General features: G+C 54.1%; 1 protein-coding gene across 9 annotated transcripts; it reads right to left on the bottom strand.

Moving 5' to 3' along the window:
- Window positions 1-580: 580 nt before the first annotated feature.
- Window positions 581-24,765, bottom strand: FLYWCH1 (FLYWCH-type zinc finger 1). 9 transcript variants are annotated; one of them, XM_064592387.1, is made up of 11 exons: window positions 24,417-24,636; window positions 22,403-22,520; window positions 12,883-12,982; window positions 11,635-12,075; window positions 10,904-11,365; window positions 9,409-9,855; window positions 9,010-9,273; window positions 8,415-8,678; window positions 7,252-7,524; window positions 5,496-5,568; window positions 581-2,979 (listed from the first exon to the last, which is right to left on the bottom strand). In XM_064592387.1, the coding sequence occupies exons 4-11, from the start codon at window positions 11,966-11,968 to the stop codon at window positions 2,799-2,801; spliced, it is 2,298 nt and encodes a 765-aa protein (XP_064448457.1). In that variant the 5' UTR covers window positions 11,969-12,075; window positions 12,883-12,982; window positions 22,403-22,520; window positions 24,417-24,636; the 3' UTR covers window positions 581-2,798. The 9 variants fall into 9 exon arrangements, with proteins under 9 accessions (XP_064448457.1, XP_064448458.1, XP_064448459.1 ...); XM_064592388.1 differs by having other exon boundaries at window positions 12,911-12,982; XM_064592389.1 differs by lacking the exons at window positions 12,883-12,982; window positions 24,417-24,636 and adding an exon at window positions 24,655-24,765.
- Between the last annotated feature and the right edge of the window lie 2,888 nt (window positions 24,766-27,653).

Genomic DNA, 27,653 nt, shown 5'->3' with positions numbered 1-27,653 from the left:
CTGGGTGGAGGCAGAGCAGCCCTCCAGGGAAGCCAAGGACTGAGAGGAGCTGTCCTTGGGAGGGGTCGGCAGGGGGCGGTCAGAGCCTGAGCGCGAGCGAGCTCTGAGAAGCCTCTGCTGACTTGGGGCCGAGGAGGTCCCTGGTGCCACCTTCCTGCAGGAAGGATGTGGGGACCTGAGGCTGGGCGGGGACCAAGGGGGAGCGGAGCCGTGAGAAGCATTTTGATGATGCTCACCTTACCACCCTGGGGGCAGGGACTGGGGGCTGGGGCTCCCATAGCTGGCCACTGCTCCCCATTTTTAAAAATTGAGTTCCTTGTTGATACTTTTGTTATCCCTAGTGAATTTTTTTTAAGAATTTCATAATTGAGGGGCGCCTGGGTGGCTCAGTCGTTAAGCGTCTGCCTTCGGCTCAGGTCATGATCCCAGGGTCCTGGGATCGAGCCCCACATCGGGCTCCCTGCTCCCCGGGAAGCCTGCTTCTCCCTCTCCCGCTCCCCCTGCTTGTGTTCCCTCTCTAGCTGTGTCTCTCTCTGTCAAATAAATAAATAAAATCTTTAAAAAAAAAAGGATTTCATAATTGAAACATAACTTCATAATTGTTGCTCACTGTCACTACCTGCTCCGTGTGGTGCAGACATCATAAAATCGGGTTTATTGGGGGACACTAGCAGCAGAGCGGGAGCAGGGAAGGAGGAGGGCACTGCCTTGCTGATCCATCTCCAGCCACGGAGGGGCCAGCTTCTGAGGACCGGCCCCCGTGCACTTCGCTCCGTGACAGGACAGGGCAGGGGACATCTCTGTGGCTAGGCAATGGTGGAGGAAGTGGACGTATGGGAGGAAGCTTCTGGAGCCGGAGCAGCCAGGGGGCCACCCAAGGTGACGGTGGTGTCAAAACTCCTGTCCACGTGAGCATACTCAGTCCAAGCAACGCGGGCCATCCATCGGTCCTCTGAAGTCAAAGCAGGAGCAGGGAAGAGGAAGAGCATGCAGGCCGTCATCAGCATGAACATCCAGGATGAGGAGAAGCCTGCGTCCCCGTGATCCTCCTTGTGCTGCATCCTGGAGCTCGGCCAAGCTGAGGGGCACGGGACGTGTGATGGAGGAGGTCACTGACCCCACACAGAGCCGGCTGGGGAGGCTGCAGAGACAGCAGATCCCGCAGGCCGTGCAGGGGTAACAGCCGTTGGGACTCAGCGCTTCTCGCTGGAGCACCTCATGCCGTGTGGGGCGCCCCTTCCACAGTGGGGCTGAGCAGAGACTCAGCGGGTAGAGGCACGGACCCTCCTCCAGGTGTGGCCATCTCTCTGGGCATGCGTATTTGAGACACGAAGATGGGCCCGGGATTGGGGTGTCCTATCTGTTCCCACAGGGCTGTGTCTCTGGCCTTGGCCGTGGGCAGCTCACTGTCTCAGGGCGGCAGGCTTCATGGCCATGAGCACTGCTCAAAACATAGCCCCTGCGTAGAGCGTCCATGCTGAGGGCCGTCAGCACAGGGGTCCTCCGGCAGACAGCTGCCTCCCACCTGAGAGGTGGGCTGCCGGTCCGCGGCCCGTCTTCTTGACTGCGGGCCAGGCTGCTAGGCTAGGGCCCTGCAGAGCCGGTAACCGGGTCAGCGGATGGGCCACGCACTCGCCTGGGAAGGAAGCCAGGGTCTGAATTGGGGGTCGAGGTTGCCCTGTCCTTGGGGGTGCCACTTCCATTTTAAGCTCGCCCCAGTTCATGAGAAAGACGGGGCTCAGGATGAGGGGCCGCCGCGGAGAACCAAGGCCTCTCTTTCAGGGCAATGAGGGCAATGGCCAGCAGGGGCCGCAGCGCCCCCTGCAGGCCGGGGGCAGAGCTCTCAGCAGCCGCTCCAGAGGACGCCCCCTGCTCTTGGTCCAGCCGGCATTGGGGCAGGTGAGCTGCCTGCTGCGTGGGGGTCTCTTCTGGGGGTGCCCAGCCAAGCTCCGTAACTCCCGACCTCGTGGCACGGAGACACAGTGCGTGTGGCTCCGTGGTGGCCGACTGCTGTTGCACGAGGGACGTGGGCACACATACCAGTTCTACACGATGAGATATAAAACGGGGTTTATTGGCGGGAAATCTATAAGCAGAGGGACAGTGGGGTCCTAAGCTGTCGCTGTCCCACAGCCGGACAGCAGGCTCCGCGGCCAGCTTGGCAGGAGAGGGGGCTGGTCACAGGTCACAGAGCGCACGCAAGGAAGCTGGCCACGAGGCGTGGCCCCGGTAGCGCCCCGGTAGCGCCCCGGTAGCGCCCCAGTAGCAAGCAGCTGCCTCGGGAGCTCCCGGCCCACGTCAGCCTGCTTCTCCGCCGGCCTGCTAGGCCAGCCCGCTGCCCGCTCCCAGCCGGGAGAACGGGGTGGGCCTCCGCCGCCACCGGGCCTGCCTCTCCTCCTGCCTCGGCCAGACACGGCGGCCCGCTGGTGTCTGCCCCGGCGTCCCGTGGGCATCCGGGCTGGCTCCCGCTGCCAGAAACGACAGCTGCCGTGCGGACCGCGGCCCTGGTTTGTCTGAAGCCTGCAAAGGGGAGAGACTCCGACAGAGGGTGTAATGGGGCCTCTGCTTTGGCTCGCTCTGCCGCCACGAGGGACGGCTGCAGCCCAGCAGCAGGCGGCCCAGGAGCGCGAAGGTCCACTTGGCCCCGGTCTGGAAAACCCGCGGGGGGCGGCCTCCGCGGGGCAGCTCAGCTGGAAGCAGCGGCACCTTCTCCGAGTGCACCCACACCACACTGGACCGGCCTCGGCAAAGTCACACACTCTGGGAACGGCTGGGTGCTCGCGGCTCGGAGCAGCAGCTCAGGGAAGAGGCCTTTTCGTGGAAAGACGCTTCTTCCGCTCTCTCGTGGGCCGGACCTTTTGCCCCAGGTCGCACACACCTGCGAGCCACCAGCTCCTGGCACTCTCGTTCGCCCGCTCGGAGACACCATCAAAGTAGGGCTCCTGGGAGACCCTCGAGGGAACGTGAAGGCCCCCAGCGCTGCGGAAGGGTGGAAGAGAGTTTGCGTGAAGCAAGGTCTAACCGGGTGGGAAAGGCCAGGGGCCCGGGCGCACTCGGCGCACCCTGGACGCTGGCAACACACGAAGTCCGTCCGCTCAGTCGGGAGGAGATTGGCCTCACGGGGACTCGCTGTCCCGTTTTGTACCTTCCACCTTCCTGATTACAAAGAAACAGATATTCATTATACAAATCCAAACACGGCGGAAGTAGACAACATAGAGGGTTTCCTTTTCCCTAGAGATAACGGTCAGCTAGGTCGTTTTTATACACGTTCGCATACGCACATTGCACCGTTTCCTTGAAAAGGGGAAGTTGCCCCGTAACACGCACTAGCGTGTCCTGGGAGGAGACCCACACTCCTGAGAGGTCCCGCCTCCCGCTCCGGAAGATTCTTTGTCAAGAAATGAAAAGTTCTCTTGGATTACTGTGATGGGTTTGGGAAATGTCCACAATTCTTTGCTCTCCCACAGGGGATGGGGACGGGACGGAGGGAAGGAGCCTGATTCCCCTCCCCTTGCGTGGGGGCTGCGTGTGCTAATGGGCTTCCAAGGAACAGAGCAAAGCAGGAGTGGCAGGGTGAGAGACTGTTCAGAGAGTCACTGTCGCTTCCTTCCTGGTTTTTTTAGACAGCTTTACTGAGCTGTCCTTCCCACGCCACCTGGCTTGCCACATCAGGGTGGGACTCCACAGGGTCGGTGTATCCATAGCCATGTGCCCATCCCCACAACCACTTGGAGGATGTTTCCACTCTCCCCGAAAGTCCTCTCCCTCCTTTTCTACTTTGGGGGAGAGATTGTGAAGGGCTGGTGCTAATTCTTGGCTGAGTGTTTGGTAGAGGGCACCAGGGACGCCATCCAGGCCCCAGGGGCCTTTCTTGGTGGGAAGTTTTAAAATGACTAATTCAGTCTCTGTACCTGTTACAGGTCCATTCAGATTTTATTTCTTCTTGATTCGGCCTTGGTAGCTCACCTTTCTAGGAACGTTTTCACTTCATCTTGGGCACCCAGTTTCCTGGCACGCTGCAGCTCATAGCATCCCTTAAGACCCTTCTGTGCGTGTGTGGTTTTTCCTGTGGGGTAGGCAGTAATGCCCCATTTTTCATTCTTGATTTTAATAATTTGAGTCTTCCCTCTTTTTATTTTATTTAAAGATTTTATTTGTGGGGGGAGCGCCTGGGTGGCTCAGTCGGTTAAGCATCTGTCTTCGGCTCAGGTCATGATCCAGGGTCTTGGGATTGAGCCCCACATCTTTTTTAAAGATTTTATTTATTTATTTGACAGAAAGAGACTGAGAGAGAGAGAGCACAAGCAGGGGGAGCAGCTTGTGGGAGAGGGAGAAGCAGGCTCCCCGCTGAGCAGGGAGCCTGATGCAGGGCGAGCCCAGAACCCTGGGTCATGACCTGAGCTGAAGGCAGATGCTTAACTGACTGAGCCACCCAGGCACCTCTAAATAAATAAAATCTTTAAAAAAATAAATAATGATATATTTTTTAAGTAATCTCTACACCCAACGTGGGGCTCAAACTCACGACCCGAGATCAAGAGTCGCACGCTCCTCTGACTGAGCCAGCCAGGCGCCCCTGAGTCTTCCCTATCTTTACCAACCAATTTTGAAAAAATAAATTAATTTAATAAACAAATAAAAACCAATTTTGGGGGCGATGTAGTTAAAGGTTTGTCAATTTTGTTGATTCTTTCAAAGAACCAACTTTTGGTCTCGTTCATTTTCTCTTCTCTATTTCATTCATTTCTGTCCTTTCTCATCCTCCTCCTGCTTTAGGATTGCTCCATTTTTCTTTTCCTAGGGTCCTAACATGGAAGTGTAAGTTGCTGATCTGAGATCTTTCTTTTTCCTTAATGTAAGTCTTTCCAGCTACAAGTTTCCCTTCAAGCACTGCTCTACCACCGCCCGCGTGTCTTCGTGTGCTGTGTCTCCATTTCGCTCACTTCAGACCATTTTCCACTTGCCTCGGGATATCTTCAAGTCACTCGGGAGTGTGTTGACTGTCAGATACTTAAAAGTTCCCCAACTTTCTTTGTGTTGCTGATTTCTGGCTTCATTCCGCCATGAACAGATAACGTACTTTGTGTGATTTCAGTCCTTGTTTTGGACGAGTCTTGTCTCAGGGCCCACGTTCCGTCTATCCCGGCCAGCGCCCCACGTGCACTTGGGGAGAATACCAACTGATCTTGCTGGCGGCCTCCCCCTCGCTCTGCCCTCCCCCTCGGGCCCCTCGTCTGGGGGGGCGAGAGCTGTCATGTTGGAGGAGCGGTCCACACAGCGAGGAGCTGAGGCCTGCAGCCCACGCAGGCCTTCAGGTGACCGCAGCCCCGGCCCCCGTCCTTCCTCCAACCTCAGGAGAGACTCTGCGCCAGAACCAGCAGCCCAACCTCTCCCGACATCTTGCCCACAGACACCGTGACAGACAGTAAGTGTTTGCCGCCATAAGCCACTATGTGTTGGGCTGACGTGTGCACGAGACAACTCACAATTACCCAGACATCTGCCGGCTTTCCAGAGAGCCAGGCTGGACGCACAGCTGCGCTTCCGGCGGAAGTTTCATCTTCTCTGAGGAAAGAAAATGAAAACATGGATTAATGATTCTTTTCTTGTTTAAGATTCTCTTTTCTTTTTTACTATTTTTTTAAGTAGGCTCCACGGAGCCCAACACGGGGCCTGAACTCACAACCCTGAGATCAAGACCTGAGCCGAGATCAAGAGTCGGACACTTAACCAAGACTGAGCCACTCAGGTGCCCCCCTTTCCTTTTTTAAGTAATCTCTACACCCAACGTGGGGCTCGAACTCACAACCCCAAGATCAAGAGTCACACGCTCTACTGACTGAGCTGGAGCGGGTACCCCGTTAATTCTTGTTGAGACTGCTGGAGCTAAAGGTACACACTTTGTAACGATGACCTTAAGGCCTTGAGGATAAAGAAAACCGGGTAGAATGACTCTGATTTGGGCAGTCATTGGGAATTCTGGTTTTCGAGCGCCCCCAATTACCTGTGCCTGGTGAAAGAAGCTATTTGGGACCCCGAGAGTCAGCGTTCAACCCGTCATTCAGCAGAGCAGGACTGAATGAGACATCAAACCCAGGTGCCCCTGACAGTGCCACAGGCCTCCCACAACTCCTATTGCTGTTTTGTTTTGTTTTTTAAGATTATTTACTGGGGCGCCTGGGTGGCTCAGTCAGTTAAGCAGCTGCCTTCAGCTCAAGTCATGATCCTGGAGTTGGGGGGATCAAGCCCTGTGTCAGGTTCCCTGCTCAGTGGGGGTCTGCTTCTCCCTCTGCCCACCCCCCACCCCTTCTCTCTCTCTCAAATAAATAAATCTTTTAAAGATATTAAAAAATCTTTTTTAAAAAAGATTATTTATTTATTTGACAGAGAGAGAGAGCACGAGCCGGGGGAGCAGCAGAGGGAGAGGGAGAAGCAGGCTCCCCACTGAGCAGGGAGCCCGATGCAGGACTCGATCCCAGGACCCTGAGATCATGACCTGAGCTGAAGGCAGATGCTTCACCGACTGAGCCACCCAGGCGCCCCCCATGACTTCTATTTCTTATTGATGCCAAACAGTGGCTTTTTCCCAGAAACCTCCATTTTTTTTGAGCAGAAATCGTATTTCTTTCGGTTGTTTTACACAACTTGGATTCATTTGCATATTTTATAAGATATGGCCCTTATTATTCACATGAATTAATATGAAACACAAAAATGCTTCCTAACAACTGGTTTTCTATTCTGTTTATGTGAAGGGAATCCATTTTCAGTTCAATAAAATTAATTCTTGGCAAAATCTTAAGAGTGTAAGGTGATGTGCACGTGTGCATGTGTGTATGCATGTATGAGTGTGTGCATTGTGCACGCGCATGTAGGCATGAGCGTGTGTGTGTGTGTGTGTGTGTGTGTATACACACAAACATTAGCATGCTCTTCTGGAGCAGCCTGTTTTTTCATCTGATTTTCAAGAGACTGATCTGTAACCTGTTAAGACCTCTTAGGATAAGAGAAAGAAGAGGAAATGAACTAGAAGGGGAGTCATTTTGAGAATGGGATGGACCTAGGGGTGTTTTCAGGTTCCGGAGAAGGTGCCAGTGGACAGGACAGGTAGAAGACTCTGGAAAGGCCAGGGCACAAAGCTCCTCAGATGGTGCCTTGTCCCCTGAGGTGTCTGAAACTTAGGCTGGGAGAGTCGAGAGGCCCACAGCTCTTTTGTACTCCCACCTCTGACCCCATCCCCATCTGCACCTGGGTCCTCCTGCTGGGCCACGCTGGGGAGCCGCTCCCGCTGCCTCAGGGCCTCCAGGCCCGCCAGGTCGGGCAGGTGGCAGTGGCTACGCATCACCGTCACCAGCTGGCCCTGCGTGATGGCCCGGCTGCGGCAGCCCAGCCTGGCCTGGTCCCGGCACATCCAGTACACCTTCTCCCCGGCCGCCTTCTCCTTCCTGTAGAGGAAGGACTCGTACACCAGGAACCTGCCCCCGAGGGACGTCCTCAGGAACTCCAGCGGCCGGAGGGTTCCTGGAAGGAATGTGGCAGCGTGAATGGGGCAGCTCGGAAGCAGGGTGCAAAGCCTGGGTGCCAGGGACAGAGGCTGTTTCCTTTGTGCCACCAGCCTGCCCCAGGAAACCACAATCCTCCCACAGAACCCACTCTGCTCTCTGTCTCCACAGCAGCCCGTGCTGTGGGGCCCTGAGGACTGCAGCTCGGACTGCCACCCAAGGCCCACGGCCCGGCACTCTCGAGGACAGACCAGCCGTCTCCTTCTCAGGGCTCTGGTGCTGCCCTGGAGGCTGGCCCTGCTTTCCTGCAGGCCTCCTCTGACCCGGCTTGGATTCCACACTTGCTGGTGAGCACCCCGGTGAAAGCCTGGGCTGGAACATTCAGCGGGGCCCACGGCTGGTTGGGGCCATGCACCAGGAGCCTCCTGGCTCGGTGTCCACCGTCCCCTCGGCCAGCTGACAACCAATCAACTCTCTCTTGAGGCTTTTAAGACCCTGAATTGAAAGGTCATGTAATGTTGGGGTTCGGGTGGCTAGAGAGAATTGGGGGGAGGAGGGAGGAAAACAAACACGAGGACCTAGAGAGGGGAGACAGAGGGTCCCTGAGGTCCAGGCTCATTGCCCCGTAAACGGGTGCTGAGCACTTCCTGTAGTGGATTATGCCACCCCACCCCCTTCCCTGCAGCTGACTAAGTGGGTTTCTCTCTGCTGCCAGCCAATCCCAGACTAGCACTGGCCACAAGTGTGAAGCCTACATGCAGCCCTGCCTTTAGGGAGCTCACGCTGTGAGCACACAGCCTACCACACGTGGGTGGCTAGACCCCACCAGGCACAGGGCCTCGGACAGAAGGTCCCAGCAGGGAGACCAGGGCCAAGCACCTGCCCCGCTCCACACCCTCTCACCCGCACCTGAGCCTTCCCTCTGGGCCGGGCTGGGGAGCCGCTCCCGCTGCCTCAGGGCCTCCAGGCCCCCCAGGTCGGGCGGGTGGCAATGCCTACGCATCACCATCACCCGCTGGCCCTGCGTGATGGCCCGGCTGCGGCAGCCCATGCGGGCCTGGTCCCGGCACGTCCAGTACACCTTCTCCCCGGCCGCCTTCTCCCTCCTGTAGAGGAAGGACTCGTACACCAGGAAGCTGCCCCCCAGAGGGGTCCTCAGGAACTCAGGGCCTCCTGGGGAGAAAGGGAGAGGTGGGTTCGGGGAGGGAGAGCTGGGAGCCAGGTCCTGGGGTTCAGCAGTGAGGTGATGGGGGCCCCTGTCCTCAAAGCAAGAACAGTGTAGCTCCTGGAGGGAGCAGGCCCAGGAGGAGCCCCCCCCACCCGAGAGAGTAGGACTGAGGTGAGGAGGGAAGGGAAGAGCAACAGGAGAGGGCTGTAACCCCTCACAGAGTGTTCCCCTAAGGCTGCGAGGACGCTTGCTAGGGGCACAGGAGGTCAGAGGGAAAGGCTGGTCCTCTGGGTCTCCTGCCCATCACCACGGCCCACTGGCCACAGTCTGTCCTACCTGGGCTCCCCCGCTGAGCCGCACCCGGGCGTTTCTCCCGCTGCCTCAGGGCCTCCAGGCCCCCCAGGTCGGGCGGGTGGCAGTGGCCACGCATCACAGTCACCCGCTGGCCCTGCGTGATGGCCCGGCTGCGGCAGCCCATGCGGGCCTGGTCCCGGCACGTCCAGTACACCTTCTCCCCGGCCGCCTTCTCCCTCCTGTAGAGGAAGGACTCGTACACCAGGAAGCTGCCCCCCAGAGGGGTCCTCAAGAATTCAGGGCCTCCTGGGGAGAAAGGGAGAGGTGGATGGGGGAGGGAATTGGGAATTCAGGGTCTTGGGGTCCCCTCCTACCTCCCTGGACCTGAGGAAGCAAGACTTGAGGGGGCCCAGCTCTGGGCCAGCGCTGTGAAGGACTCACCGGGGTCCTCGTCCCGGTCCTCAGTGCGGTATCCCTGCAGGGCCTGGGGCTGGGCCGGAAGGACTTTTGTGCGCTTCCTAGGCCGGGCTCTGGTGAGAGTCAGAGTCCCCGGCCCCCTGCGGGAGAGCCGGCCATCCACGCCTTGGAGCAGCTTGTCCACTTGGCCCCCAGGCCCACCAGGCCTGGCCTGCAGTGTTTCCATGGCTTTCTCTTGCTGCCGCCGGGCTTCCAGGCCCTCCACATCAGGCGGGTGGCAGTGGCCCCGCATCACGGTCACCCGCTGGCCCTGGGTGATGGCCCGGCTGCGGCAGCTGTGCAGTGCATGGTCCCGGCACGTCCAGTAGACCTTGTCCCCCACGGCCTTCTCCCGCTTGTAGAGGAAGGACTGGTGCACCAGGAAGCTGCCCCCATAGCACGTCCTCAGGAATTCCAGGGGCCGGGGTTCTCCTGGAGGAGGAACCCGGGGCAGTCATGGCAGGCTGAGGAGAGGAGGCGGGGGAGGCGTGGGGGGCCAAGGGCTTTTCCCCTTTATGTGGACACTGGCTGTGGCTTCCCCCGAGCTGGGCGTGTGTGGGCCCCACGTGCATTCCCACCGAGCCCCCACCCAGTGCACCAGGGAGAAGGTGCAGTTCCTCTCCTGGAGGTCAGTGGGGAGGCCATGGCTCACGGTGGTTATACGTCACATCCAAGGTCGCACACCCGGGAAGGACAGAGCTGGCTTTGACATCCTAGCCTATGTGTTCAGTCACTCCTGGCCATACTCTTTTTAGGGTTTGTTTGAAACTTTTATTTAATTTTTGAATAGCACATGCACACGCCACAAAATTCAAATGGTGGCAAAAGATAGACAGTAAAAAACAAGTGTTCCCCCCCACACCTAGTACCCAGCACAGCAACTGCCCTAAATCCTTAAACCCTCGAATCTGGGTCAGAAGGGAGCCAACCCTTGGGACCAAGCCCACCTCCCACTTGCTGATAATAAAAGCCACCAAGAAGACCCCAGCTACCGGGCACTCAGCGCCACCACACATGGGACTGGCCTTGGGTGCTTCCTGCACATCGAGCATCTAATCTCCCTGGCACCTGAGCGATCACCCATCCCCGACAAAGTTCCGAAAACCCCAGAGTTTCAGCATCTGTACTGAAACCAGGTGGGGCTGTGATTTGAACCTGGTCCAAAGCTCTCCCCTAGGCCAACTTCCCCTAACCTCATGGGCTACCAGGACCACCTGGCCCTGTTAAAACTCGGGTTTCTGGGCCTCACACCAGACCCTGCTGCATCAGAAAGTTCCAGAAGGACTTGAGCCCCCTGGTTCTAGAGCACTAGTTCTATCCCCCGGGCTTGATGATTTCTGGGACAGGTTTCTATCTTTCAGCCATGTTGACTTGGAGTGCATTACAAACCATATGAGACCCCATGTTTCCATCTGGGCACAGGTAAGGACCCATGGGTTCCCACTTACCCCAGAGTGGAGCCCAGGTCCAGGGCACTCACCAATCCCCAGTGTCGGGCGTTTCTTGGGGGGCAAGCTCAGCAGTGACAGGGCTCGCAGCCCCTCATCCTCCTCTGCGGCCGGCTTGCTCAGCACCAATCCGGGGGTGGGCTCTGGCTCCTCAGGGCACAGCCATGGGCCCACCCCTTCCAGCGGCTCTTCCACTCGGCCCCGAGGGCCCTCCGGAACCCCGAAGCCTTCAGGCAGGGCTGGGCCAGGCAGCTTCTGTCTCCGGCGCCGCGCCTCCAGACCCTCCTCGTCGGGCGGGTGGCAGTGGCCCCGCATCACTGTGGCCCGTGGGCCTCGGGTGATGGCCCGGCCCCGGCAGCCCAGCTCACAGTGTTCACGGCACTTCCAGTAGACCTTGTCCCCCACTGCCTTCTCCTGCTTGTACAGGAAGCACTCGAGCACCAGGAGGCGGCCCCCGAATGGGGTCCTCAGGAACTCCAGGGGCTTGGGGGCTGCTGAGGACAAGAGAGGGCTGGGTCAGCTGGAACAAAGCAAGGCTGGAGGCCAAGGGCGTGGATGAGAACAATGGGGGACACACAGGGATGACATCCTGAGATCATCACACCAGCCTGAGACAGAGTCCTGATTAGAGACAAGGATACTTAGCTCCGAGCAGAGATGGGACCCCAAGGCCACCCCCTAGAAAGAGGGTGCACAGGGCCTATGTCTGAACATGCAGGGCCACAAAGGGGGCTGGGCCAGGAGCAGTAGGTCTGGAACTCACCTGTATCTGGCTTGCTGCATGTCTGCTCAGGGGCCTGGGGGGTTGGCTGGACTGCCCCCACTTGCTCCTCCACTGGCAGGATCTGGGGGGTCCTGGCCAGTGCGTCAGGACCAGACATCTCCAGGGACATGCCACAGTGCCCTCCTTTGGGCTGGGAGTCCACCCCATCCACGTTCTCCGTGGAGGCCGTCAGCAGGACCAGTTTGGAGAACTCTTTGGGCTTTGTGGGGACTACAAGAATGACATCTGTGCCTGGCTCAGGGGACTCCGGGGATGGCTCCTGGCCAGCCTTCACACTCTCACCCTCCTGCTCGCTGGGCTCCGGCAGGGGCATTCTGGGACGATGGCCTGTCCCCTAGGCCACACTCAGGCCCCAGCAGATGGAGTTCTCTTCCTCCTCCTCCTCCCTGGTCGGGAACCTGGCAGTCCAGGGGCTCTGTCCTAAGGAAGGAGGCAAAACCCATCAGTGGAGGCCCCCTTGGGCCTGGGGCTCAGAAAATGGACGTGGGGTGGAGGTGGAGGCAGAGGGGGCTGAAAGGCTGGGGAGGGTCCCACACGGAGCTGGGGAACCCCGGGTCGGTGCTTCCACTCGGCTGCATCCTCTCAGGCAGCTGGGGTCTGTCACCTCCCCTCCCCAAATGCCACTTTCCTGTCTGTAAAATGTGCCACAGGCAGGGCTCTCTGGGGGCTGTTGGGGTGCAGGCAGTGAGGCACTGAGAACCGTGAGCTTCTACAAAGAGAGGCCCGTAGGTGCTAAGCACGGTGGGATGTGTCTTCACGGGATTTCCCATTTAACTTGGCCCCGTGTTATGAAAGTCGATCATTCTTATTGACCCAGTGTACAGATGAGGACACTGAGGGACGCCAGGATGGCCAATATGGCCATGAAGTGCAGAGCTGTGAGTCTGGTCGAGGGGGATCCAGAGCCCGCCCCACACAGTACCTGGTGTGCCTTGTCCAGGATGATGGTAACTGGCCTTCCTGAGCACTAAGCCTCAGGGACCAGCGCTTGGCACATGGGCTCATGTCACAGACCCTCCCAGAATGCCCGGTGGCCTTCCTCCTGACACTGTGTCACAAGGAGACCGAGCCGGGCACCCACCAGCGCTCTGCAGACCACAAAGGGGACGCCTGGCTCTGGGAGGCAGGACTCTCTGGACTCACAACTAGATCCATCTCCCATCCCAAGCCGGAGGCCCTGGACCACGCAGCACTCAGGAAATGCTGGGGTCCCAGGAAGGCAGTGACCTTGTGCCTGAAGTGGGGCTGGCGCTACCTCAGCCGGGAGGGGACGGGGCTGTAGAGGTGTCAGGAAAATCCAGTCACTTCAGGCTCCCTGGCTTCTGGCCTGGAGAAGCAGAAAGGATGTATTATGGGGGCAGAGCTAGCCTGGAGACAGGGCCCTGGGTATCAGTGTGGGGTAAACATTTTGCTTTCTTGAGGGACTGGGTGGTGGGTGAATAGGCTGGGTCTCCCCCACCTCTCCTTAAGAGCCCAGAAGCAAGACCACAGCCTCCCTGCACATTTCAGCTTCCCATTTGTGAGCTGTCACCCTCGTTTCCAAGTTCTGCCATTCCAATGCATTCCTGCTCTGAAGTTCCCTGGTTTGGGGCCCAGATTCAGCTCCCCAAAGCCTGATCAGCCTAATGGCAGGGCCCCAGTGTCCCCACTAAGACAGAGCCAAGGCTGAAGACTCAGAGGGGCGCCTCATCCCCGCCCCACCCCGCAGTATACGCTTGCCCATCCCAGGGCAGCAGGGAAGCCCATCCCGGGGACGGCGGGGGGGGGGGGGGGCGTTGGGATGGGGGGTGGTGGCGAGGAAATCTTCCAGGTAACGGGCCACCTGATTGAGAGTTCCGGCTGGCCTGCCCTCCCGCGTCATACCCCTGGACGAACCAACCCTCGCTCCTCCCATGCGGCCCTTCTCTGCCCTGCCCATCCCGCCCCACACCGCGACGTGGCGGGGCAGGGACACGCGTGCCCCTGGGGACCAGCGCGGTGAGACCCAGTGCGTGCCTCGGGGAGGAGCTGTCTGGGCGGAAAAGGGAGCCGGTGGGAGGCCCCGCCCCTGGGCCGCCCCGCCCCCCTCGCCGATTGGCTCCGGCGTCCATCCCTCAGCCGGCAGCCCGCCCCGGTTGCAGCCCTCGGTCCCCGCGCTCCGGGTCCCCGCGCTGCTGGCACGCTCCTGCCGTCCCATCGGCCTCCAGCCTACGGGGCCAAGGGCGCTGGGGGGGCGGGGACGCCTCAGACAACTCGGGCCAGCCGAAGCGCTGCAGTCACTGTCCACACAGCACGCACACTCCTACAGGCCCGGGCCTGGGTCCTCGCCACGCGCGGGGCAGGAGGGGACTCTGTGGGGACCCCGACGCGCCATCGGCCTTAGCCTCAAACCATCAGATGCCGAAGCCTGGCCTCCTCCGAACTAGAGGGCCTTGGCATGACTAAGAGCCCCCACATTCTACGGGAACTGGACCCGGAGTCATGGGTACCCTGAGTCAGGAGACGGTGCGGTCCCCTCAACTACAAGTTCTGCTTAAAAGGCTTCCAAGATGCACGCACCTCAATGGATACAGAAGTTCCAGCACAACAAAAGGCGAACTATGGCCTAGCCAACGCCCCCCCCCCCCGCCCCCTCCCCCAGCCCCTTCTGCGGAAAAGCATGGGTCTGGCGATTACCTAGAATTTGGATTGGATTAACGGTTACCATTCTCAACCATTCCGGGACCTTGTAATGTAGACTGTCTAATGACCACAAATCCTCCCATAAAGTATGCAGGCCCCCTTGCAATGTGGTCTTGAATCTGGACTGGCTCCAGCCCAGACGGGTGACTTGCTGAGTGTGGCAGAAGCATGCTGTGGGGGTTGGCAGTCCTCACCCTCAGGAGACACGGCCCTGTGCCTGCCAGGTTAGGAAGCTGTGTGAGAGGCCACATGTGGGCACGGAGGCCCTGCCAGGCATGGAGGAAAACTATCTTGCAGACCCCCCAGCTGCGTGTACCTACATGAAGGGGCCACAGGACACCAAGCCAGCTGGTGCAATCCTGCATGGTGGCCACACGAACGGCCACCCACCTTATGGAACACCAATCAATAATAAACTGTTATTTTAAGCCAGTGAGATCAGGGTCTTTTCTTACTCAGCAGTAACTCATACTCTTGGCAAGTGACTCAACCTGGTGGGTTTGGGCTTTTTTCTTTTTTTTAAAGATTTTTATTTATTTATTTGACAGAGACACAGGAGAGCGGGAACAGAAGCAGGGGGAGTGGGAGAGGGAGAAGCAGGCTTCCTGCTGAGCAGGGAGCCAGATGAGGGGCTTGATCCCAGGACCCTGGGATCATGACCTGAGCTGAAGGCAGAAGCTTAATTACCGACTGAGCCATGCAGGCACCCCAAGGGTTTTGGCTTTTTGATGCATGGAACAATAAAGGTTGTGAGATACACATCAAAGTGCATTTGAACTTCAGGTGCCATGCTACATAAATGTTAAATCCCTCAGTTGATCATGTTTAAAGGGCTGGTAATTCAGTGAGAAAAACAAAAATATTAAGTATAAAGGATAGCAATGAGAATTAAGTACTTAAAAAGTCCATAACAGGGGCTCCTGGGTGGCTCAGTTGGTTAAGTGTCTGGTCATGAGCCCGGAGTCCTGGGATGGAGTTCCATATTGGTCTCCCTGCTCAGCCAGGAGCCTGCTTCTCCCTCTACCTCTGCCGCTCCCCCTGCTTGTGCTCTCTCACTCACTCTCTCTCTCAAATAAATAAAATCTTAAAAAAGTAAAAAGTCCATAATGCAAAATAAACCAGTCACAAAAAAACTAATGCTGTACGATTCCACTTATGTGATGTCCCTACACTTGTCAAATTCATAGAGGCAGAGTCAGCGGCGTTGTGGGGCTGACGGGGGGGAGGCGGTGTGGAATGGGGGACTGTTGTTTAGTAGGTGTGGTTTCAGTTTGGGATGACGATGATGTTCTGGCAGTGGATGGTGGTGATGGTGGCATGCCAGTGTGAGGGTCCTTAATGCCACCAAGCTGTGCACTTAGAATGATTCAAGTTGTAAATTTTTGTGATATATATTTTACCACACACACACAAATCTGTAACAACCTACATGCAGTAATATTCCTTTTACCTAACATCATTGGTGAATGAAGTTCTTCAAAAAAGGCAGACTTCAAACTAGCTAAAGTTCTCTCTCCATGATGTGGACTTTTACCATTTTGTTTCACAGTTTACCCACTGAGGATGGATCTCTTCATAAGCTCTTATCACTCTTCACTATCTGGATGTAGGGGGCATACATATTTTATCCTGATTTGGAAATAAACATGTCTCCACCCAGTTCCCTTGGTACAGCTCCCCTCCTCCCTTGGGGCCCTTTCACCACCCTTTGAGTCCTGCTCTCTCTGGTCACCAGAGCTCTCTGCCTCTGCAGTTCTTTGCACTGGGACCACCAAGGTTTTTCAGTCTCCTGTGTCCAAAAACAAGACCTAACAAAAGCCCCTCCTTCCCTCAACAGTTCGACTTTGCAAGAACAGCCCACACTCCTTCCTTCTCAGCCCAGCTGTCTGCAGACTGCCCGCCAGCTCTGCGGACACCAACCACTCTCTCATTTGGCCACCATGCAGGGTTGGCACCAGCTGGGTCCGTCCGTACACCGCGTTCTCCCTTGGAACCACCTGCACTGGCCTATGTGTGGTCCATCCATACAATGGAATACTATTCGGCCATAACCAGGAATCACATTCTGGCACGTGCTGGATGAGAACATCATGCTCAGTGAAAGAAGCCAGGCACAGGGGCCCCTGGGTGCCTCAGTTGGTTAAGCGTCTGCCTTCGGCTCAGGTCGTGATCTCCAGGTCCTGGGATCAAGCCGCACGTCGGGCTCCTGGCTCAGTGGGGAGTGTGCTTCTCCCTCTCTCTCTCTTCCTCTCCACCCTTCTTGTGCTCTCTCTCCCTCGCAAATGAATAAATAAAATATTTTTTTAAAAAAGAAGCCAGACACAAAAGATGTATGACTCCATTTATAAGACATGTTCAGAACGGGCAAATCCACTGACATGGAAAGCAGATGAGTGATTGTATAGGACTGGGGGAAAGGAAGGGGAAATTTGGAAGTGATGCTAAGGGGTGTGGGGTTTCTTTTTGGGAGGGTAATGAAAATGTAAAATTGACTGTGGAGATGGTTGTTCGACTCTGAATACACGGAAAACACTGAGTTATACACTTTTGATAGGTGAGTTGTGTGTATGTAAATCATATCGCAATAAAACTGTTTTTTAAAAAAATCCTTATAGGGACTTAGGTCCCCAGGGTCACTTGGATGAAAACTGGTTTTCTTTTTCTTTTTTTTTTTTTTTAAGATTTTTTATTTTTTTTTAAGTCATCTCTACACCCAACGTGGGGCTTAAACTTACAACCCTGAGATCAAGAGTCGCACACTGCACTGACTGAGCCCACCAGGCGCCCCAAAAACCAGTTTTCTACACCAAAGCAGACCTTTCACTACTGGGCTTGGTTTCCTCATCGAAGAAGAGGGGTGGCATGGATTACATATTAAGATATTGTGTAAGTTGCTAATATTATATTGTAAAAACTATATAAAAATATGTTTAAACTGTTAAGAACCTAATTCCTAGTAAACGGCCCATAATCCTGCCACCCAGATGCACCACTCTCTCCATTCTTGGATTAGAGCTCTTGACTGACATTTTGTTTCCTGTGGCACACATCGCATTCAACATGTTGTTTGCTATTTCACCCCACTTTACAGTGGGAGGCCCTCACCTGCAGACCAGATGGAGCCCTTGCAAAGGACCAAATCATTATGTAACGTAGACCCAGAACAGGCAGGAACGCATACCTAAATCCTTGGCAGCAATGCTCCCGAAGGCCACAAGATAGCGGTGTTGCTCCTTAGGATGAACGCACTGCATCCTTGGTAAAAAATTAACTGCCTGACACAAACGTTTCCAAAACAAGAATGTGAGAGTTCTTCCATGTAGCAAAAATAACTGAAGACTTCCAAAAATGTTTGTATTTACAAAACCTAACAGTTAGCAGATGCAGTTAGCAAAGTCTGCAAATACTATCTTTTCTAAGCTAAGGTTTTCCCAAAAAAAACCCCACCCAAATCCAAGTATGGCTCAGACCCGGCGGGGCCTCTGGCCCTCAGCCCACGCGCCTCTCCAGCCTCCGGAGGGCTCTGCTCACAGTCGTCGGTTACGGACTGATTTTATTTTATGTATTCATGGCCTAAAAAAACCCCAAAAAACAAAACAAAAACAAAAACAAAAACGGGGCGCCTGGGTGGTTCAGTGGGTTAAGCATTGGCCTTCGGCTCAGGTCATGATCCCGGGGTCCTGGCATCGGGCCCCGGCATCAGGCTCTGTGTTGTGTCGGGCTCCTTGCTCAGCAGGGAGTCTGCTTCTCCCTCCCCTCCCGCTTGTGCTCGCTTGCTCTCCCAAATAAATAAAAAAAAAACCCTTAAATACCTAGGAAGAAATATCTCAAAATGTTAGAAGTAGTAAGAACAGTGATTTATTTTCTCCTTCCATTTCTTTTGTTTTCTTGAAATCGTGGACAATGTGCATAAACTCTCTGTACCGTGGGGAAAGGGAGACGCTGTAAAGACAAGCTGCATCTCCTCGCTTGGTCATTTGTCCTTTAACTCCATAACTCTCCTGTGACAAGTCACACGAGAAATTAAAGGGTAATATAAGCGACAGAACAGATAAATGAACAAAAATTGAGGCTATTAAAAATCCCAGTTGTGGGACCTGCATAGCCTCAGACATTCCCTCCAAGATATTTATTAACTACAAAAGGAAAGACAGTAACTTGACGGTGGGGAAATCCCCCAGACACCCCCCTACATGATCGAGGTCAACTTCACTGGTCATAAGACACATCAACACCACGACGTCCTTGATGCAATGCACCAAGGACACCCCACCATCTCTGTGACACTCCTGCCCCAGGTGCACACCCCCACTTTAATCAGACAAGCCACATCGAAGGACGGTCCACGAAACAATGACCAGGAGACTTCAAAACTGCTGAGGTCATCGAGGACAAGGGCAGGCTGAGGACCTGTCATAGACTGGGGGTGCTGAGGAGACACAACAACTAAATGCCACATGGGATGGCGGGACGGAAAAAGGATGCTGGGGACAAGCTGGGGAAACCAGAGTCAGGTCAACAGTGTAGGTGAAGAGAACTGTACCCACGGTGATTTCCCGGCTTTGATCTCCACGCAGCGTCCGGTAAGATGCTGACAATCGGGGAGACTGGGTGATGGGTATGTGGGAATTCTTCGTCCTATCTTTGCAATGTTTTTAAAGTCGAAAATTAACTCAAAATAAAAGGTTCTTGAAAACCCAAGTTTCAAACCTATAGACACAATGGGAGTTGACAGAGAAAATAAGTGATGGAGACCTCCTGAGTATAGGGTGAAAGAGAGAGGGAGAGGGAGACACCCTCCTGTCCAGAGCCTCATCATCCATCCTGGGACCTGGAACCTGGGACCTGGGACCTGAGCCAGGAACAAAATTCCTCCGGCATCAGCCAACACCTCCAGTCCATTGACCCAGCAACCTCCTTGCCAACCGTCACCATCATCCCCACTCAACTTCTGGGGCCTTGAGTGGCCCAGCACCGCACGGCTAGTGAGAGCCAAGACTCCAACCCAGGCCCAGCTGGTGCGGAGCTAACGGGGTGCCTCCCTGTGCCCTGGGCAGCTGCAGGAAGAGGTAAGAAGTGCCAGGTGGAGGAAGCTGATGCTCAGGGCTGCAGTCAGGCCTTCAGAGTAAGTCTTCAGCTGCACTGATGTGTCCCTACAAACCAGCTATTTTATGGTTTACCAGGGTGACTTCTGGCTGATCTGGCCAATGGGAGGCTCAGTGGGACACTGGTGGGTGGAGCGAGGAGGGTGTTCCAGAAGCCACCTGCCTGGCGTGGGTTCACCAGGGCGGTCTGCTGCAGCTTTGCTGGACCCCTGCCTGCCGCCCTGGAACTCGGCCTGGCTGTGCTGGAAGCATTGAGCCCCTGCCACTCTCGGGCTCGCTCACCATTTCCTGTTTGGCCTCTCAGCTCCTCCACCACCAGGGATCGCAAGGAAACTCCCAGTTCAAATCTTAAAGTAGTTTCTGTTTTCCTGGCTGGATTCTGACTGACACAACCCTCGAGAGTCTAGAGGACTGTGATCATAATATGTAATATTTACCAAATACAACGATGTGCCTGGCACTACCTCCCAGGGGCTCTGCACGTACTATTCCAGTTTATCTTCCAAATAACCCCATCAATTAGAGTCCACTGTTCTTTCATGTCATAGAGGAGGAACCAAGGCTGAATCTGTGAGCAAGAGCAGGCCGATAAAGACAGAGTCCGCATTCAAGACACCTGTGTCTGCCTTCAGGGCCTCACCTCTTAAAATCAGTAAAAATGGGGGGCACCTGGGTGGCTCAGTCGTTAAGCGTCTGCCTTCGGCTCAGGTCATGATCCCAAGGTGCTGGGATCAAGCCCCGCATCAGGCTCCCTGCTCAGCGGGAAGCCTGCTTCTCCCTCTCCCACTCCCCCTGCTTGTGTTCCTGCTCTCTGTGTGTCTTTCTCTGTCAAATAAATAAATAAATAATCTTTAAAAAAAAAAAAAACAGTAAAAATGGTTCTTTACACATTGAGGATTCTGACCACAGGTATCAATGGAGTGGGTTAAGACTGGTGGTTGTCAGTCAAGGTGATTTGCTTCCCAGGCAACAACTGACAATGTCCAGAGACATTTTTGGTTGTCACCACGGGGAGGCAGGGCATGCTGCTAGCATCTAGCGGGGAGGGCCCAAGGCTGCTGCTCAACATCCTACACTGCCCGGGGTAGCTTCTCCAACACTCCCTAAAGAAGCATCTGGTCTAAAACACCAACAGAGCCAAGGTTGAGAAACCCTACTTGAGATCAGTGTTTAAAAAAATGAAAAAGAATTTAAAAAATGAAATAGAATAGAAAGAGTGAATCCATATAATGCGGTTAAGTATATTTTTCATGCAAGTTTTATTATAATTAGTTATTTGTGTAATTCTGGTCTTCATAAAAATTCCCCTGGGCCCTTGATAAAAATGCAAATGGTTGGATTTCCATCTAAAATTCTGACAGAGGATCTGGAGAGGGATTCAAGAATCTGAATTTTCAGCAAGTACCCCCACAAGGCTCTGGTGGACCATGGACTGTGCTTTGAGAAACACCTGAATAGATGCCCTTGAGAAACAGGTGGTCCGTCAGTAAGTGATGAGCCTAAGAAGGATTTGAAGGGGCTTTTTTTTGTGCCAGGCCCCACATTAAGTATTTTATATACATGATCTCATTTAATCTGTCACATTGTATGTGCTCCTTCATTAATGTGTTAAATAAAATCATTAGCATGTGTTTATTTTATGTCAGTAGGAGAGTCATGGTTTCATCTTTTCTGAGATGATCCTGTAACAATTTATCGCGTTTCACACACCTTGGGCTATTCAGGGGCCCTCAAGAATACAGACAGGAATTTGCTCAAACTCCTAAGTAGTATAAGTAAAATCTGGTGGAGAGAGCTTCTGGAGCATGGCTTCCATACCTTGGGATAGCAAATACCAGACTTCTAAAAATCCCACCAGATATTCCTTATGAAGGCTTCCAGCAAAGCAAACTCAAGAAGGCCTTTACGGTGAATTAACGTGCTTGTACCTATGCAAACAATCAGGCCAAATCTAATGAGACCAGCCTTATTTTGTGATCAGAAGTATCTTTCATTGAGGTTATGAGACTGTAAAGGACCTTTGCGCCTCAATGGAAACTATGCAGTGTCTAGAACACATCCTTCCAGGTTACGGGATTCTAGCCTTTGACTCATTTTGACAACTCTGTATAGTGTAGACAACTGAGAGCAATGCGAAATTATTCTAGGCTGTGGGCAATAAACTCTCTCTCCATGTAAATAAGTACATGGAAATAATTCTTCCCCCTGAATAAAAAGCCAGTTTTGCCTCCATGTGCACATTTCAGTATCTGTAGTCTTCTAGAATCTTCTTTGGATTCTCTTGCAAACTGGTTGTTAGATCTTTCTGGTTCCTTGGTTAATGAGTTAAGTAAAAGCTTCCATACATGTTCATTCTACATCTGTATGAAACAGCTTTATTTCCTTTGTTTTGGTCTAAGGTTCTGCTTTTCTAATTGCCTAGGTCATTGGTCCTATAATCTCTGGATCCAGTCAGCAATTTTTAAAATTACATGTGAAACATCAATCTGCACTGCATGAAATAAAACTGGGTATTATTTTATGAAATTTCCACTCGTTATACATGTGTCTATTTATTGTAGATGGACTTAAATGTATTTTTTTTACTTTGGATTGCTTTGAGGTCAATACTTGGGTCCTTGTGTTTGTCTTGTAATACTCAATTTTTACTCACTAAAGATTTATTGAGTGACTGAAGTATTTTTAAATCGGGCAGATTTAAATGGAAAGTTCGAAAGCTTCACGGTTCATGCTTCGTCACTCTCTTATCCCCTCCGCTCCCCTCCCCCAGAAACGAGGCACAGAGCAATTTTGGGCACAATACTCAGCTGCCCACTCTGACACTGCTGTCATGCAGGTGGTCACAAAGGGCTCGGTGTCAGCCTAAAACCCAAGAGACACAGTATTACAAACTGCCGGGTGCCTCTCAGGCAAGATCTAATCGGTAAGGTCCTCAAAGTCTGAGCCTCACTCAGCAGCTGATAGTGGGTCAACAGAATTACCTTCACGCACAGAGAGTGAGAACCGCCATCCCCATCCGCCAGTACCCGGGTCCTTACTGCCAGCTTGCTGGGTGCAACACTTGGGGCAAATTCCATCGATTCTCTAGACTGATTTGACCTGTGAAACAGGAAAAGTGGCAAGTGAGATACTGTATATGAAATTCTTCTATAAACTGTAAATCATCACACAAGGACAAAGAGTTCTTTCTCACGCCCAGGGGTCCTGATGTTTGAAAAAGCTCCTGGGTGACTCCAATTGCTGTCCCCCTCCCACACATGCTAATGAGCTATGAGGGGTAGAGGTGTGCACTGACTGACTCGTGAACTCTCCTATGAAATACGCATGCTTTGTGTGCATACGGGTATCATTCCTGGGCGGTGTTGAGGGTGGCAGTGGACCCCCCCCCCCCCCCCCGGCGATTAAGAATCACTGTTCTAAAGCAGGGCTTCTCAACCTCAGCACCACTGGCATTTGGGGGAAGGGGAGGCTGGATGTTCAACAGCATCCCTGGCCTCTGCCTGCTGGATGCAGCAGACCCCAGCCCAACGATCGATATTGCTGTATGTCCCCTGGGAACCCCTGCTCCTGAGCACCTGAGAGATGCACAGGGCACAGAGAGGAAGATTCTAGCTCCAGGTCCTCCCAGCCCGAAGTCCTTCAGTCACCAGATCAGAACCTGAGCTTTTTTTCTTTCCTTTTTTTTTTTTTTTTAAGTAATCTCTATGCCCAATGTGGGGCTCAAACTCACAACCTGGAGATCAAGAGTGGCATGCTTTACCCACTGAGCCAGTCAGTGCCCCAGAATCTTAGCTATTTTTTTTTTTTACTCCTTCCTTACCAGGCCTCATGTGTCCTCAAATCTCATTCTCTGTACACCTGGTCACACCACCTCCCATGGCCTTTCCACTGAACATCACTCCAGGGCTTTGATCCTCACCTACTCCTCAGCAGTCTTTCCATACTGCATCCAGCCCAGCCAATTCTCCCTACACAGTGCCAACCAGTTAATCTTCCTAAAGCTGAACTTTAATTATTTCTCTCTCTAGTAAAAATCGTCTCCCTCTCCGTTATAAACACTCCACACTCCAGCCCCAACCTCACACACTATCTCTTCTCCAAGTCTGACTAGGAGCTTTTGGAAGAGGAACAGGAAAAACCTGATGGCATCAAACTAGAACATTCAAATCAAGTCCTCGAAGGGATTTTGGCCCTGAGAAGCAGAAATGTCAACATATTAAAAATATACCTTTTCTATGGAATTGAAGGTTACCCGTGATTATCTGATTATTGGAACTCAGCATCCCCCAAAGGCAAGACGTAAAGGCGGAGAAAGACGGATGTTTGTTAAAGCAAGAGTTTCAAACTGTGGTCAGAACCATTAGGTCCTGAAATCATTTCCATGGGTTAGCAACAGTCATTTGGAATGGAAAGAACAGAAGAGAACAGAATGGAATCAGAACAAAGGTAGAGTAGATCTGGCTGTTATGAGAGGTTAGGGTCATTTCTCCTTTTGAACTTATCTTCCAGTAATCACATCTACAGGCACAAGTTATGCATGGAGAACATATTTCTTGAGTCAAAAGTTTGAAAGTCACAACAGGCAATCTGCGTAATCAGAAGTGGAAGGAGGGATGTAATAGCAGCAAAAAGTGCAAGGTCACTGGGACCTACAGAGCCGCGCAGACGGGACGGGGTTGGGGTGGGTGCCAGCGCGGGTCAGCGCCGGTGCGGCGGACACGGGCGGGGGGTAGGAACGAACGGGGGGCTCCCTTGCTGGGGGTGTCAGGGCTCAGTCAGGGTCGGCTGTATTGGGGCGAAGGAGGAGCCAGGAGAAAGGAGACGAGTCTCGGGTGAAGGACAAGGAGCGGCCTGAGCGCCGGGACACGGAGCTGGGTGACACCACCCCCCCTTCCAGCCTCAGCAGCCCTCGGGACCCCCGGGGAGGCCTGGCCGGGGGCGCGGCCACGCCGTGTGACCCGGGACCCTCCCCGGCCCGCTGGGGCCCGTGCTCACCGGGCACCGGCCGGGCGGCGGCGGCAGCGGAGCCCTCCCTCTCTGGAGACCGAGCCGCGGCGGGTCCTTTGGCCTCGGCCGCCGCAGCCACAGGCGTCGACCTCGCGGCCCAGGCGCCTCCGGCCACCACAACCCTAGCGCCCGCTCCCAGCCCCCACCTGCCCTCTCGGGAGCGAGCCCCGTGCCCGCGCGCCGCCCCACTAGCCGGGAGCGCGCGCCACCCCGCGGGGGAGCCGACCTCTTGGAACGCCCAAACGGGCTCCCAGCGAGCATGCGCAGCAGGGCCGCGGGGCCCCATTCCTTGAGCAAACTCCTCTTCTCCGGCTCTTCTGTGAGCGGCGCCGAGCTGGCTGCCTGACCAATCGGCGCGGGGATATGGGGCAAGGGTTTGCGAAAGGGGCGGGGCAAGCTCAGGATTGGGCGGGGGCGTCCGGGGGCGGGGCGTCGGCCGGACAGGCGGCAGGGACTGGGGATTCTGGGCGGGGGCTCTGAGACTAGGGAGTTGACAAACTCAAATATGAGAGGGAGAAGCAGACTTGCCGCTGAGCAGAGAGCCCCATGAGGGGCTCCATCCCAGGACCCCGAGGTCATGATCCCAGCTGAAAGCAGACGCTTAACCGACTGAGCCACCCAAGCGCCCCATGCCTGGAGTTTTCAAAGTTCATCCATGCTGCAGCCTGTGGAAGTATTTCGTTTTTGTAATGGCCAAATAATATTGCATTGTATATATAGACTATGATTTGTATATCCGTTAATCTATCGATAAGCATCTGGGTTGTTTCCAGGTTTTGGCTACTATGATTCACGCTGCTATGAGCATTCATGTCCAGATTTCTGTGTGTACGTATGTTTTCAGTTCTTTGGGGTGTGCACCTAGGAATGGAATTGCTCGGTCATATGGAAATCCTATGTTTAGCCATTTGAGGAACTGCTAGACTGTTCTCCACAGGGTCCTCACCATTTCACATTCCTATGAGCAGCTTATGAGGGTTTCAATTTCTCCACATCCCTGTCAACACTTGCTATTATCTGAGTATAGCCATGCTGGTAGATATGCAATGGTATCTCATTGTATTTGGGGTTTTTTTTAAGATTTTATTTATTTATTGAGAGCGAGAACACAAGGGGGAGGGGCAGAGGGAGAGGTAGACAATTGAGCCAACCAGGTGCACCAAGCTTTTGCAATTTTTAAAAAAGATTTTATTTCATTTATTTGAGAGAGAGAGCATGAGCATGGAGAGGGGCAGAGGGAGAGAGAAAGAAGCAAGCTCCCTGCCAAGCAGGGAGCCCGATACAGGGCTCAAGCCCAGGACCCTGCAATCATAACCTGAGCCAAAGGCAGACCCTTAACGGACTGAGCCACTCAGGCGCCCAGCTTTTGCATATTTACTGTTAATTGCTTGTTTTACACTTTGCTCTTCTTATCGAAGTCTAGTTGACAAACAGTGTTATATTAATGTCAGGTGTACAACATTGTGACTGGGCAATTCTATATACTAGGCAACAGTACACCACAATGAGAGTGGTCAGACCTGTCACCACACAAGGTTATTACAGTATCACTGTATTCCCCAGGCTGCACTCTTCACCCCTGTGATTTAGCCAACACATTTTTTTTTAAGATTTTTATTTATTTACTGAGAGAGAGAATGATAGAGACCATGAAAGGGAGGAGGGTCAGAGGGAGAAGCAGACTCCCTGCTCAGCAGGGAGCCCGATGCGGGACTCGATCCCGGGACTCCAGGATCATGACCTGAGCCGAAGGCAGTCGCTTAACGACTGAGCCACCCAGGCGCCCCTAGCCAACACATTCTAAAAGCACTACATTTTTACTCCCCCAGCACCCAAACTGAACAGCAAAAACAATGGAACTTCATTTTTTGTTGTTGTTTCTTGTGTTTTTGGTGTCATATCTAAGAAATCACTGCCTAGGGTCACCTGGGTGGCTCAGTCAGGTGTCTCGACTATTGCTCCTTTGTAGTAAGTTTTGAAATCAGAGTGTGAGTTCTCCAATCTTATTCTTTTTCAGGATGGTTTTGGCTGTTCTGTGTCCCTTCAGTTTCTAGGTGTCATCTTCTTTTCAGTCTTTTTTTTTCTTTTAAGATTTTATTTATTCATTTAGAGAGAGAGAGTGAGAGCGGGAGGCGGGGCAGAGGCAGAGGGAGAGGGAGAGAATCTCACGCAGACTCTGCACTGAGTGAGGTGTAGGACATGGGCTAGATCTCACAACCCCCAAGATCACGACCTGAGTGGAAATCAAGAGGCTGGAGCTTAACAGACTGAGCCACCCAGGTGCCCCTCTTTTCAATCCTTTTGAGAACAAATCTCAATTTTACATCGAGAAAACACGGCACAGCAATTATTTTTGTGGGTCTCTGGCTTTTCACTGAACTCTACATTGTAAACATCCCGTATGTCATAGGCTTATTTTATATGATTAGCTACACAATTTAGTTCTTTTCTTGGTGGACACTGCAGTTCTAAATCCCGTTATTATAAATACTAACCCGTGGCTGCTTCATTCCTAACATTTGGGAAATCTGGGTGAAGAGCATATAGGAATGCTTTTACACTTCTTGCAACTTTCCTACAGGTGTGAAATTATGCCAACATAAAAGGGCAAAGAGGGGCGCCTGGGTAACTCAGTCGGTTAGGTGCTGACTCTTGATTTTGGCTCAGGTGGTGATCTCAGGATCCCATGAGACCTGGCACCTCCTCCCTCCCCCACGGTCCCTCCCTTGCCCTCCGGTCCAGCCCCACCCACAGCCCACAGCCGCTGGACGCTTGTCGTTCTCCTACCACCTAGTGCGGTGGGGACCTGGACCACAGCGGGGAGCTGCGGGTCTCGGAGCTGCGGGCTTGGGCGCTGCTTTCCTGGACACTTGGCGGGCGGCGGCCTGAGCGGCCCCAGTATCAGCCCAACTGCCGCCCCAGGTACGGGGACGCCCCCGCCTCCACTCCACACGGCGCCCCGGGCCCTCTGCTCACCGCGACCCTCCCCAGGCCCGCGAGGACCCTTGGATCCGCCCGCTCCCCTTCGCCGGGCCGAAGCCCGCAGTGTTCCGGCTGCGCGTCCTCTGCGCCTTTGCAGAGTGAAGACGCTGCTCCTCTCCAGAAACCCCCACGCTGCCCTGACACCCCCGCCCCTGCGCCTCCCTCCTGTTGCCATAAAGCTGCTGCTGGAAGTGCCCCCCCTCCCGGGCAGGTGCAGGTGCAGGTCCCGTGGGGCCAGCCGGT

This window comes from Mirounga angustirostris, unplaced genomic scaffold, assembly GCF_029215605.1.
Source record: "Mirounga angustirostris isolate CCGP_5_RB_7025 unplaced genomic scaffold, mMirAng1.0.hap1 SCAF_5, whole genome shotgun sequence".
In the NCBI taxonomy this organism is placed as follows: domain Eukaryota; kingdom Metazoa; phylum Chordata; class Mammalia; order Carnivora; family Phocidae; genus Mirounga; species Mirounga angustirostris.
This window is presented reverse-complemented; position numbering and strand designations above follow the sequence as displayed.

Excerpts from the sequence above, each read along its gene's own strand:
- FLYWCH1 (XM_064592389.1), bottom strand. The coding sequence starts at position 11,968 with ATGCCCCTGCCGGAGCCCAGCGAGCAGGAGGGTGAGAGTGTGAAGGCT. Across the intron at positions 9,856-10,903 it reads ACGCCCGACACTGGGGATTG|GAGAACCCCGGCCCCTGGAA; the intron begins GTGAGTGCCCTG and ends TTCCTCCTCCAG. Across the intron at positions 8,679-9,009 it reads GGCTCAGCGGGGGAGCCCAG|GAGGCCCTGAGTTCCTGAGG; the intron begins GTAGGACAGACT and ends CTTTCTCCCCAG.